This window comes from Artibeus jamaicensis, unplaced genomic scaffold, assembly GCF_021234435.1.
Source record: "Artibeus jamaicensis isolate MK-2021 breed Jamaican fruit bat unplaced genomic scaffold, CSHL_Jam_final scaffold_916, whole genome shotgun sequence".
NCBI classification, from domain to species: domain Eukaryota; kingdom Metazoa; phylum Chordata; class Mammalia; order Chiroptera; family Phyllostomidae; genus Artibeus; species Artibeus jamaicensis.
The window spans coordinates 41,532,785-41,546,743 of record NW_026522059.1 but is presented as its reverse complement, the minus strand read 5'-3'; the positions used below and the strand labels follow the sequence as shown (position 1 = coordinate 41,546,743).

Sequence of the window (13,959 nt, the reverse complement as noted above, 5' to 3'; positions counted from 1 at the left end):
CTGTGACCAGATGTTGTGTTAAACTTTTTCCTTTGGATGGGTTTATAATGAATGTTGGCCCTTGAACACTCTGCACAGTTAAAAATCTACTTACGACTTTTGACTCCCCCAAAACTTAACTCCTTAACAACCTATCGTTGACCAGACGTCCTACACAGATAGTCAATTAACACATATTTTATATATTATATACATTATAAACAGTATTCTTACAATGGAGTAAGCTAGAGGAAATATTATTAAGAAAATCAGAAGGAAGAGAAAATACATTTACAGTTATATTTTTAAAAATCAGCACATAATGGACTCACGCGGTCCACACCCATGTTGCTCCAAAGTCAGCTATATAGTTATTGACCATCGACGTGACTGAGCAAACATAAATCCGTTCATCCAGACATGTAATACATTTATGTTTGCTCACACATGTTGATAATTCCACTACTTGGAATTAGAACCCCATCCGAATAAACACTTAAGCAGAAAGTGAAATATTTCTAAGAAGAGAACCTTTTAATGAAATGGAGAGTTTTGTTGCAATTAGCTCACGGATTCGTGGGTGACTGCCAGTTATTGCTAGATTGAATAGGTCACCCAAGTTACTTTCAAATACTTGACCCTGGTGTTGTATCTATGCGAACCTTGTTTGCAGGAAGAACACGGTGAGAGAGAGAGGAAGTTGGTTACAGCGGTCTCGCTCGATTATTGCAGTCCCTGTGTTCCCAGTCAGCTTTGGGAGCTTGTGCCCAGCACTAGTCTAGCAGAGAAAAAAAATCAGAAAAGCTCAAACAAAACTTCTCGTGTGGTAAAGCTGAAATTGCAGTGGAGGAGTCAGACAACGAATGAGATTGTTACAGTAAAATATATAGTATGCTAAATAGTGGTGAGTACAAAAGAGGAAAATGAAGTGGGGAAGGAGAAAGGAGAAGTAGGAGGAGTGAAATTACAGATTGAGTGGCTGAGATTTAGGTTCGAAAGTGCACAATGATCTATTATGAAAAATTATTTTGAAAGTACTACAGCTAATAAATCAGTTAGGGGCTCCAATTATTTTGGAAACAAAAAATCAGAAAGTAGACACTTTGTCATGAGTAGCTATTATTTTGTCATCACAGAAGATTAAAACTGCCACCTGGGTTAGGGCCCTGGAGGACGTTCCCCCAGAGTAGTGTGCCAAGATAAGATTTCCGAGTGGCCGAGATTAATGCTTTTCCTTACAAAGTGGAGAGAATACAAATGTGGAAGAGAATGAGGGAACCAAGGACCAGAAGGGCCACACACAGTTTCTCAGGACACATAAATTATGAAATGAATGCCCTTGGAATTGACTCCTTTAAACTATGCACACCTACACATCATTTGGGAAGTTTGCACATACAGCCGGGACATGCCTTCCCCAGGCTGAAGACCCCTGTCACCTACAGCCTCCCCTCTCCCTCCCTAGCACAAGGAGGGGTGAGGAGTCCTGAGGTTGCTTCCAGACCCTCCACACCCTCCCAGTGACAATGTTCAGTGTTTTCCAGACCAAACTGTCATGAGGGACAATTGAGTTCCATCAGTTCTGGGACTGAGGGGAACAAGACAGAAGTGAGAGAGTCCATTTTGCGTGGATGTTACCATGCAGAAGGGGTAAAATTGTTGGAAAGCTGTGATCTGGACAACTTGGCCTACGTGACTGCAAACTCTGCCCTTGAACTGGAGAACTTTTCCTGGAGCATCTCCTTGGTCCCACGTGCTTCCCTCCTTCAATTTCCTGTGCATTCTAAAAGGCGGAGATCTTGAACTTTCAGCATCGTAAAGAGAACAGCAATGAACAGCCGTAAAGCTTGCACTTGGGTACCATCTGCTGTGTGAATGGCCCTTAGGGTTCCCAAAGTGCTCATGGGAAAGCAGCAACACAGCCCCAGCCACCAGGAGCAAGGGTATTTCAGGGCACTGTCAAGTTCACCGTGCCCAGCACACCCATCCCTGCGCCCCTAGGAACATCCCGACTGTGGCCTGGACCATGCCCTCTGAAAGCCCAGATTCTTCCAGTCATAGCTCGTTCCCTAAAAACATGGACGTGGGTGAGTTGCCAGACCTTTCTGTAATAACGGGTCTCTCCTAAAGCCCTCATTACCTGTGGGGTGCTGCAAAATCCTCCCTCCAGGTATTTACGGGTCTCTGCATGAACTCAGTTGGCGTTGAGCCTCCACCCTGGTTTTTCTCTTAAGAAATCATATCACAGAACAAGCAAATCTCAGTGTAGCCCCAATACTTGAGTTATTTAAGACTTCAACAATGCTTCCTTAAGACATTTTTGCTGGCAACTTGCAAAATAAATGCTTATTAGAACACTCTAATAACTACAGAACAGGAACAATGATAGACAAGCAAGCAAATTCAGAGTAAGTATGTTAATTGGTCCCCATTGTCCTGAGTGTTTTCATTATTCTGAGCTGAAGGCAATGTTACAGGGGCTCAGTGTCCCTCAATTCAGCGACAAGGCAGCATGCAACACAGCTGGTTCAGAAACAAAACGCCTCCATTCTGATTAGATATTCAGTGAACACAGTGAAACCTGGGACAGAAGTGGCAGGTTGAGGGCTCGCTGGGAAGGGCCTTAGGTTGTTGCTTTTCGTATATTAAGTCAGTCAGGTTTGCAATATCTAAATAAAGAATAGGACCACTAGCACTGAGTTATCTATTGGAAACTTTATTTATGACCAGAGAGTTTCCTGTATTCAACTGGAACAGCTGCAATTGCTTGTGTATCTTTTACAAGTGAAAAATAAGTCTGTATTTGTCTGGTAGATGTTGCTTTAAATCCCAAGTAGCTTTGTAATTAATCCTTTCAGGTCAGTGAGAATCCTCGTCAGGATATTTGGTAACAAGTAACATAAATTTCTTCTAAGAAGTTGCTTGGCTGAGCTGTTGGAAGCTGGCACAGGAAATACATTTGAAAGGATTGCAAACAACGGGGGTTTCCTGGCTGCAGGCCCTCCCTGTGGGGTCTTTTATACTCACGCAGTTTCTGGGAATGAGTGAAGAGAAATGTTCTGTATAACTGACTTTTCTGCACAATTGGTGTTACCTCTTAATTGTGCTAAGTTTTTGTTCTAAATTGCAAGACTTGTTTTACATTTTACTCTTCAGTTGCAGTTGACATATGATATTTGTTTCTGGTACGCAACATAGCGATTAGACATTTATGTAACTTACACGATGATCATCCCAGTAAGTCTGGTCCCCATCTGGCACCAGACCCAGTTACTACAATATTACCGACTATATTCCCCATGCTATACTTTACATCCCCGTGACTATTTTTCTAATTGGCCGTTTGTACTTCTTAATCTCCTTCACCTTTTCAATCGTTCTCTCACCCCTCTCCCACCTGACAACAATCAAGATTTAATAACCAGAGAATATGGAATTCAACTGGAGTTTCCTACGGGCCACCCAACAAGCTGTCCCCCAACCCCCACCGCACTCTGCTCAGGTGTTCTGTTTTTCCATCTCTTCCATAACCACTCTTGTGCCAAAGGTCCATATATGGTGGATGCTTTCTTTCTAGCTGTCCTGCCCGAGTACCTCTGAAACGTAACCATGTCTTCTCTGTTACTTGTTGTGACTTATTGGAATTCATCTCATTATTCTATGACTGGAGGAATTGCTTAATTCAGCACCTTGTCATCTCACATCTTTTGCATTTAAGCGAGTTTTAGAATGCATAGTTGCTTTACTTCCTTAACAGTGAACCATGACTACCTTTCTGCAAACTTAAAAGCTGAAGGACTTCCCTACTGAGTTGTTTTGAAGTGTTTCGTTAAGTCATCTTTTTAAAAAAATGTCTTCAATATTTTTAAAGCATTTGACATCATTAAAAAAAGCTTTCAGAGTCTGTAAACTTGCCCACCATTTACACTTCAATTTCCCCCTCAATTTGACTTGTCTACCCACTCTGGAAAATGAGAAGTGTTCGCGTATGCATTAAAAAACCTCTTTTTAAAAATATTGAAACATCATTATCTCATGGACTTGGAGATTTCTGTTGCCAAAAAAGCCACATGGTTGTGTCCCTTCCACAAGAGGTTCTTGATGTTCTTAGTTTCTTAATTGCCCACTTTTCAATGATCGCTCCTTAATTCCTCCTTTTAAAAAAAGCATATTTTTATAGTCTTACCTGCTTCCAGAAGCTTGATAATGTAACTTTTACCAATATGCAATGTTTTGTTTTTAGATTTTTGCAAATTTTGCATCACACTAGAATTCTGACATGCAGAGAAGATGTGGCTCATTCACGGTGCCGTCCACAGGGGCGACCACCGTCCTGGTTTGGTGGAACCAGTCTCCATTTGCACCCGTTGCCCTGGCATCCGACCTGGTTTAGATTGGGGCTAGATTATTTAGTTTACTCATGAAGCTTTATTGTTAATAGTTACATTCAGATGATCTAAGACAGGTAAACCGACAGCACTTCAGCCTTCTGCACTAGTTTCTTCAAGGTGTGTGAGATGTTAATGCAATGAGTAGAGTTCTCTTTTCAGGACATAGTTAAATCTGTGAGAAGACCAACACCACCACCCTGTTCTTCCCAAATCTTTAAGTGAGCAATGTAATTAGCATCTTCCTTTCAAGCACAGTGGGCAGGTCAGTGGATTAAAAAGGTAGAGACGTGGACAGGGTGACAGAGATGGCTGATACTTTCCTGCGTCCAGTGGAGGTGGGGGAAGTGCTGGAAGGTCGGGCCCCTACCAGCAGCCGGTGGCCCAGACCAGGGCTGGTATGTGGGTCAGTGGAGGGCGCTGGGCTGCTCCAGCCGTGGGAGAGAATTTCCCACAGAGCTAAAATCCCAACGGTAAACACAATATTTCACCAGTTCACTGGGTGCTTGCAGCAGAAAACCAATTAACTTTCCAAATATGGATTGATTTTTTAATCCAATTCATAGAATCGAAGTAAAACTTTGTGATATTCATTCTGTCTAGGCTAACACTTCTAATTTTACTTTAAATGGTGTGCTAATTCAGTTAAAAAGTGAATACTAAAGATAAAATCATTTATTTTTGTGCTCCTATTACAAATTTTAGTGAAGCACGGTATTGTGGGTTTAAAAAACATAGAATTCTTATTAAATTAAGAATTTGTGAAGCAAAAAATGCATCTGGAACTCAGGTGCACAGGTCATTTATAATTGCTTCCCAATAAAGCTGCATGCACTATTAGAACAATGAAAATAGAAACTCAAGTTTTCAAGATCTATATCTATCTATACAGGCATGCATGTTAAGGTAAAATAAAAATAAACTGGAATTTTTTCACCTTTTGGCTATTCTGAATAGTGCTGCTGTAAACGCTGTGAACCAGTTTTTGTGTGGACACATGTTTTCACGTCTATTGGGTAAACACTAGGAGTGAAATGACTGGGTCCTGCCGTAGCACCGTGTTTAACCAGAGGCACTGCCTCTGTTCCAAAGTTGCTGCTCCATCTTCATTCCCGCCAGCAGCGCATGAGGTTCCAACTTCTCCACTTCTTCACCAACAATTGTTATTATCCGGTTTTTGTTTTTTGAAACCTGGCTTAGTGGAGATAAGGTCGAGCTTCACTGCGGTTTTGATTTGCATTGCCCTGGGAATACTTTTGTAATGAGGGTGGTGTTGAAAACAAACAAAAAGGCCTTCAGGATGAGAAAGTGCACTTTCTCTCCCTGCTTCTCTGCTTCAGTCAGAGTTGGGAACACTTCAGCCTTAAAGAAGTAGTTGGTAAATTAATCTGAGTTTCTGACAATAGCTGTGAGCACTTTTCTAAGTGAGACTTCTCTATATTAGTTGCTTGGTATTCGAGATCAGTTGAAAAATTTAAACTGAATTATTCAACTAATGAAGCATCCTCAAAATCATCTTTTGCAGCTTTTAGTAAATGGCAGTAATTGAAAGCTTAGGAGAAGGAGGACCTACAAATTCATGCTCATGACAGCAGGAGAACTGGACACATGAAATAATGAGAACTCAAATGTTACACAAGATTCCATTCGCAATTTTATAATTTCTCTTTGAAATGGTTATCTTGACTCAAGAAAAGATTCTATCTTGCATCAGAATAGAAAAAAACTGATTTGTGATAAGGTCTAAAAATTTTGCAGCTATATTTGGAGAAAAGAATAATAAATAGATATAATTTATGTTTTTTTCTCATAAAATTTTTGGCAAAGAAAGATACACTAAAGGAAGTAAAGTAACAGTGCCTGGGAAAGTCTTTGGGCTAAACTCATATGTATAATATGAGATCTTTCTGAAAAAAGTCCAGCCATTGTTAATATAACAAGAATGGTTGGATGACTTCACTGTACTGGCCAGTGGGAGCGGGAGACACCATTGAGTGAGCCTGTGTACTTGTGGCCATCACATTAAAAATGACTGAGTGAGTAGAGCAATGAATCTGCATCGAATTTCGCATTAAGCTTGAACATTCCTCCACGGAAACTATTTGGATGATTCAGAAAGCCAGAGCTTTGGGCAACTGGTGATTGGCAGCTTCATCAGGATAACTCTCCTACTCATGCCTCACATCTTATGCAAAGTCTTTTGGTGAAACATCAAATCACCTCAGGTGACTCAGTCCCCCTACAGCCCAGATTTGGTGCCTCGTGACTTCTGGCTTTTCCCAAAATTAAAATAAGCTTCGAAAGGGAAGAGATTTTAGACCATGGATGAGATTCAGGAAAATATGACGAGCAGTTAATGGCAATCGGGGTCCTCTGTGAGGTCCCAAGGTGCCTACTTTGAAGGAGAGTAAAGTGTCATTGCCTTCTGTACAATGTCTCTTGTATCTTCTTCAATAAATGTCTTTATTTTTTATATTGCATGGCTGGATACCTTCTGGACAAACCATATATATATGGTCTCCATTCTTTAGCAAACTTAGTTTGTGTTGATTTATTTGGAAAATATTTCCACAATTAAAGGTACTATGACTTACAGTTAATTAAGGTATCGATAATTTTAATTTTAATAATCATAAAAATAAATTTTGAATAATATTGTAAATAAATTTATGAAAATAAACCATATTGACAAATATATTATGTATATATCCATTCTCCCCTAAAAATACCGGTGATATGGTGGATGAGAGACATAGATGGCTAAGGAGCAGACTCAACAGCTACATGAATCTGTACCCAAAGTAATGATTTTGTTAATGTTGCATTTTAATGTTCAAATCCTCAATAAAAATGTTTTTATTTTGGCTTAAAGCAAACATATATATGCTCCCTTTATTTTTATAATCTTATTTTGTATATAATTTTTAGTTCAACCATCTTATTCACAAATTTACATATTTATAAAAGTGTTTATTTTTAATACCTCCTTTAACTTGTGAACATGTCTCTGTCAATGATACACTCATTCAACTTTTAGTCAGTGTTATCTTCCTTGTAAATTCTCACCCATTGGTCAGCAGAGCGAAGGAGTAAATGTTTGATTAAATATCTAATCTGATAGAAAATAAAAATAATAAAAACAAAGGTGGTCTAATCTGGCCCTTTAAGTGGCCCCTTTACACACTGCTTACTCTCCCCCTGGAAAATCTTTTCAACCCCCTGGGCTGACTCCCCTCCCACTGCTTCTCTCCCAGGGCAGTGTCCAGTACTGGTAGGGAAAAGATCAGCTTCAGGTTTCTCTGGTCTCCAGTGCAATGATCTGGAGATGGTTCTTTCAGCCTGGTTGTTAGGTACCTTATAGTACTCCAAGGCTTCTGTCCACACAGTGATCCGGTAAAGCTTTGATTGACCAGGTCTTACCTCTGCTTCTCCAGCAGATGCAGAGGAGAGAGCAGGTCAGGGATTGATAAGAGCGGCTAGAGCTTAAGTGGATCATGGAATTGAGCTTCTAGGCTAAGTCATCTCTTCTCTAAATCAATGTTCACTGAAACGCCTGTGTTGAGCTGAGGATATAATATTCTTCTCATACTGTGAACCTACATACACACATGAGTACAGTGTCCCTGTAGGCCTATGTACCTGCTGTTAAAGTGCCATAATAAAACTGAAGCTTCATGTAAGGTAATTAATATTTTAATGGGCCCCCCAAAACAGAGAAAATGAACTAAGATTAGCCTTGGACATTGGGATTGGAAAAGAAGGACAGAGGCTGTGATCAAAACAGGAAAAACTTAGAATGAATATCACCCAGAACAGTGCTTCTGCACAGGCTGTGAGACAAGTGCGGTGCTACCAGAGAGGAGATGAAACCTTCTTTGCAAAAGGCAGACACCTATTTGTCAGGGATGGTCTGGGGACAGAGAGCACGGACATAGATTATGTGACTTCTCAAAGGTCTTTCTAATGATGCAATAAATATTCTTAAGAATAAAAATGGATCCTGGCAATAAAATCAAAAGATATATCTTTTGATATATGGAAGAAAAGTGCATAGCTGTATGCCTAAGGACAAACCCATTATTTTAAATCTGATGTTATTTAATGTGACTTCATTTTTCACTAAAACCAATAACAACTGTGATTTTTTTAGTCCCTAAGATGCCAACTTCTTTGTATTTCTGAAAATTTCCCTATTTTCGACCATCAATAATATTTTGAGCTGTCCTTTATAGTAAACACGTGTTTTTCCATTTTGTGATAGACAGACATTTTTGTTCGTATTATTTGTATGTGTTCTATTTTAAACACCTACTGTGATGTGTGTTTTACCTACACATTTATTTATATTGGGCTGTTATATTTCCAGTTGATTTCATAGGCGGACTTGACGCGCACTCCTACTACCAGGATCATGTTGAGTTAAAGCCAGTTAACCTGTAAGTAAAGGTGTCATGAGATGGAAAACATTAATCCTTCTAACTTGGTCAAAACTAACGAAAACAAACCGACCTGCTACTACTAATCATTGGTTTAATTTTCCACTCATATTTAAAACACACCTTTCACCTGTAACCCAACATCACCATTATTATACATTCTAAAAAGTATTTGAAATGGGGTAACATAATTTATGTTTCTAAAATGATATATTTTTTTTATCAGTACCTGATTGCCAATTAGGAACATAAGGAATTATTTAGTCTACCAGAAAGAGACAGAATATGTATCTTGGGAGCAGCATGGCTGAGGGAAAAGGGAGAAGGATCAGGTTAGAGTCCAGGCTCCATATGTGTGGTCTCAGGGGCCTTCCTTGTTGTCTCTGAGCCTTGGTTCTCTCACCTGTAATGTGGTTTTGTTACCCAAGAGGCAAAATCCCCCTTCCTGGGACCCCAAGGAGGTTCTTTCTCCATTAAGTGTTGCAAAGCCAATACAAAACCAAAAGTGAGCATCAATAGCACGAGCTTGCTTTAGTGACTCAATGGCCAGAGAATGGAGAAGCAGCAGATGAGTAGCTCTCAGATCAACCTCTCATGGGTTTGGGACTAGAAGCTGTGGGTATAGGAGGACAGAAACAAAGGGGTGGTCTAGGCAGATAAGGGGGGATGGGTGGCAGTCCTCTCGGAACCAGGGTCATGCCTTTTGAGTGTGTGTGTGTGTGTCCTTCTATGGTCCCCTCCAGTTGTCATCATAGTGATGGTCAACTGTCCTGGTGCTGGTGGGTGTGCCATTTAATAATAGATTATAAAGAGGTTTGAGGTCTTCTGGAAGGCCAAATCCATGGCCATCTTGGTCTAAGCTGGTGTTAACTGACTCTTTCTGGGGAGGGACCTATTAACCACAGGCCAAACTCTCAGAGATAAACAGAGTTGAGGCAACATGAGACTCTAGCCAGGTCACATAGGTGCACTGAGGGAGAACTGTTTCGTAAGCAGACAGAGGATGGATCATATGGGATAAAGCATGTATACACATGGAAAACTCCCTCTGATTGTGTCCAGTACTCAAATATTGGACTAACCCTTGCTAGAGGACATGGAAGGAAGTCAACAGCTACAACAAAAGCCTCCTCAAACTGGGCTAATTTCAGTTGAGTATAAGGAAGAAAACCATAGTCACCTGCTTGATAAAATGCTAGAAAACAAGGAAATAGTTACAGTGACTCCACTCCTAGAAAATGCTACATAGCAAATAGACAACTGTGTAAAATAATAGCTACCATGTGTTAACCCTTTGCACATGTTATCTCACATAATCCTCATGGAAGTACTAGCATGCACTAATGAGTATCCCTGCTTCACAAGGAAGGAAACTGAGGTTCATAGACGTTAGATAACTTTCCCAAAGTCTCATCAGTAGTAAGTGGAGGAACTGAAATCTCTCCTGGATGGTAGTGAGCTCTCACCAAGCCTGATGTTGTGGGCTTGCTCTGGTGACCTTCTGATTATGTCAGCCCAAAGTTCCATAATTCCATGGCAATAGAGGAAAGTTTGTAAAAGAGTCCCCGGTGTAAGAAACAATGTGGAAGTCTTCATGTGCTGCCTCTTTGCCGTGGTGGTTTTTCCCAAGTCCGCAGCCCTCAGCTGTCTTTTGGGGGACTGCAGCCCCGCGAAGCCTCCTCCGCCTCTCCAGGTTGAATTCATTTTCTTCTGGCAGAACGACCTGAAGGAAACATATCCCATAAATCAGCACTGTACTTGTCACATGATAGATGTTGAAATAAATGTTGGGTTTTTAAAAGCAAATTCAATTTGGAAAAATATTCACCCTGCATAACACTCTGGGACTAAGCAGTCACCACCTCGTTGTTCATGCTACCACGTGATGGTAAAGGGCGTACTCCAAAGGCTGATGTTTGTGGATCTGGGGAACTTGGCCAGGACTGAGACAATAATAAAGATGGTCAGTGCATTGGAAGGGAGAACCGAACTGAAACAATGCCTGGTGGTGATGAGGAGCGTCTTGTACCTACTTGTTATGCAGTAAGAAGGTGATGAATGATTTCTTTCATCTCCGCTGTGAAAAAATAACTCAGCAGACAAACCGCAATATGAAAAAATGTTGGTCAGATATAATTTGATCTTTCTTTTAAGGAAGATTATTAAAAACTGCAACTGATTAGTGTTGATACAGAATCTCCTTTCTTGAATGACAGATGTGCATCCATGTAGCTCAAAGAGCGTTCTCTGTCATGGCCCAGAGGCAAGTGACCTCCATCTATGTTTCCTAAGGTCCCTTCCATCTCTGTGCATCGGGAACACATAAAATAGCCTGTTAAGATGACCTAAAAGGCTTTGATCGACTCCACTACCTCCTTGGATGGTTTTTTCAACCACCCAGTTCACTGCTAACCCTCACACTTTTTAGCTGAATGGAGCATAAACTACAGGCTGCATAAAATAATGGAACAAGTTTATGCTTTGACAGATTATGCATATTATTATGTCAGATGAATATGGAATGCCTTTCAACCATGAAGGGAGCAGAAATCTGAAAGATCAAACTAAACCTGAATTAAAAATCATGGTGCATGAAACAATTTCAGAGGTCAGTATGTGTGTTCCCCACAGGTATGCAAATATTGCCCAGTTTATCCAGTTGGCATCACTCAGCTGCTTGACTTCTTTTAACAAGGCCTTTATGTTGAATTCTGTTGCACCCAGTTCAGTGGTGTCATATCACCACCCAGCAACAGATGGAGAAAAAGCCAGTCCTCTGCACTCGATTGTTAGGGAGCGTAGTGAACTCTGGTTTGTAACTTTCTTTAAGTCTGTAATCTCCATGGAAGACAAAGCCACTTTTATTAAGGGGATAAGGAGAATGTTTAGCATATTCCCAGGCATGTGAGTGTGGATGGGTAGCTTTCAGTGCTCCGTGGGTAGGTCCAGACAGTGCGGGACGTCTCCGTTCTTGTGTTTGACTGTGTCATTGCTCATAGCCATGAAGTGTCCTCCCAGGGCCCACAGTCAGAGTGTGTATACAGGGGTGGGCGATATGATAGGAGAAAGGCAGTTCGAATATGAAATTAGTCTTTCATGCTTTCTCTCTCTTTACAGTAATGATATCAACCTATCAAGGACAACCGATTAAATAAATTGATTTAGTTCCATTTACGACTATTTATTGATTGTTTATAAGGTGCATATTAGACCCTGAGCTGGGTGCTGCCGACATAAAAATGAATAATACTTGAGCTTTGACCTCCAGTAGCCAATGACCTAGAAGTAGAGACCTACGCAGAATATGTAGATACAAAAAAACATCCCCACCGCAATCTTTTGCAGAAGAGGGAATATGGACTTCTCACTCCAGGAGAGAAGGCTTTACTGGGAGAAGATAGCTGCACTGTCTTTGGAAAGACGATGAGGAGTTTATCAAAAGCAGAAGAAAATGCGTGTCTTCTGCACAGAGGCTAATCTCCTTAGCCTTCCGCAGAGGATAAAGTTGAAATCTGTGACTATCCAATCTAAGGTTTGCCATAGATCTCCCATGAACTGAGCAAACCTATGAGGAAGCGGGTGTTTAAGCAGCACAGGAATCTCGAAGGCTCTGGGTGGGGAGGCCCAGAGCTCCTCAGCAGCCATTGCTCCTCCGTCTAAAGGCCCAGGGGTGTCTCGGCCAGGGGATGCATGCCGCCCGGGGATGCATGCGGCCCAGGATGGCTGTGAATGTGGCCCAACACGAACTTGTAAATTTACCTAAACTGTTATTCGATTTCTTTATGATTACATGTTGCAATGTATTTGATGTGTGACCCAAGACCACTCTTCTTCCAGGGCAGCCCAGAGATGCCAAAAGGTTGGACAGTGTCAAAGCTATAGAGATGCTTTCAGGGACTGTCTTCTGGGGCTGGCGTGGGGATATGTGACACCCAGGTCAGGGGTAGCCTGTGCCAGGGGCCATCCCCTTGCCACCACCTTCAGCAACAGGCTGGAACTCTCAACACAGCTACAACATGAGTCTTCACCAGGGTCTCCTCCATTTGCTGCATGGGGGAGGCGGTAGTGGGGGAGGACTGACAAAAACAGATTTACCTCCCAGGAAGAACAATAGCTTGGTTCAAACCCATGCAGCTCTGAAAGAGATGCAGAACAGCAGGGAGCATCATTGTGAGCAGCTAAATTACTTAGAGTTTGTCAAAATCAGCAAACTGGGTAGCGACTGGGTAGTGGGAAAACTACGCTTCATATACCAGTGATTCTTCACCTAGAAATAATTAGACCAAGGCAGTTTATCAAAGAAAGACAGCCGTGGAATTTCGGAACTGAGTTCCCCAGTAGAGGCAAAGAGACCTGGTGGTGCTGGAAATGTCCATGAGGACAGTGCCTGACTGCCATGCAGAAAGAGCTGATGGAAAAAGCTTCTCCCGCCACTGTTAGCCTATCTTGTGCTAAGGTTTCCAAATGACCACTTGACTTTTTTTCTGGTATCTGGACTTGTCTGATTACCTTTGCTAGAGGCTAATTTTTCTCTACAAAAAAAAACAACTAATGTTCCATGTTCTGTGGCCGCTGCTGAGTTCAGTCTCTGCCATTGCAGGGTTTGAGTGGTCCTCAACCTTTTTGGCACCAGGGACAGATATCATGGAAGACAATTTTTCCATGAACCAGGGGATGAAGGATGATTTCGGGATGATTCAAAGGCATGACATTCAAGCTCACCTCCTGCTGTGCGTCCCAGTTCCAATTAGGTCTGGACCAGTAAGGGTCTGTGGCTCGGAGGTTGGGGGCCCTCTGCTGCATCTAAGCACTGGGAGGCACGAGGGGCTCGCTCTCCTTCTAGGCAGCTCTGCAGTCAGCTCCCACGTGGACCTTCACTCCTGTCCTCCGCTCCAATAGTCCAGGCCCAGAGGAAATCCACCTCTGATGGCCAGCTGCTAGGCAGAGCCGGAGGTCGCCCTGTCCATCTGCTCTTTCCTAAGAACAGCTGTTTTGTCGCAGGGTCCCTGTAGTTTGGTGTCAGGCCATTTTGCATTTACAGCATCTGGAGTAAAAACGAGAAGGACAAATCAGGGTTGTTGTGCACGCGTGTGTGTAGGAGGCAAGGAGGTGAGAACAATGTGCTTTCCAGCCCTGATTTAAACACCAGGAACCAC

The 13,959-nt window shown here is 41.8% G+C and overlaps 1 protein-coding gene across 2 annotated transcripts in view; it reads left to right on the top strand.

Moving 5' to 3' along the window:
* Window positions 1–13,959, top strand: part of NKAIN3 (sodium/potassium transporting ATPase interacting 3) — a 536,135-nt gene that overhangs the window by 514,845 nt on the left and 7,331 nt on the right. Inside the window, exon 6 of one of the 2 annotated variants that reach the window (XM_053661235.1) lies at window positions 8,734–8,803. The exons of the other annotated variant lie outside the window; for it this stretch is intronic. Within the exon in view, the coding sequence (XP_053517210.1) occupies window positions 8,734–8,803 (70 nt within the window). The remainder of the gene's footprint in view (window positions 1–8,733; window positions 8,804–13,959) is intronic. 2 annotated transcript variants of the gene reach the window in all.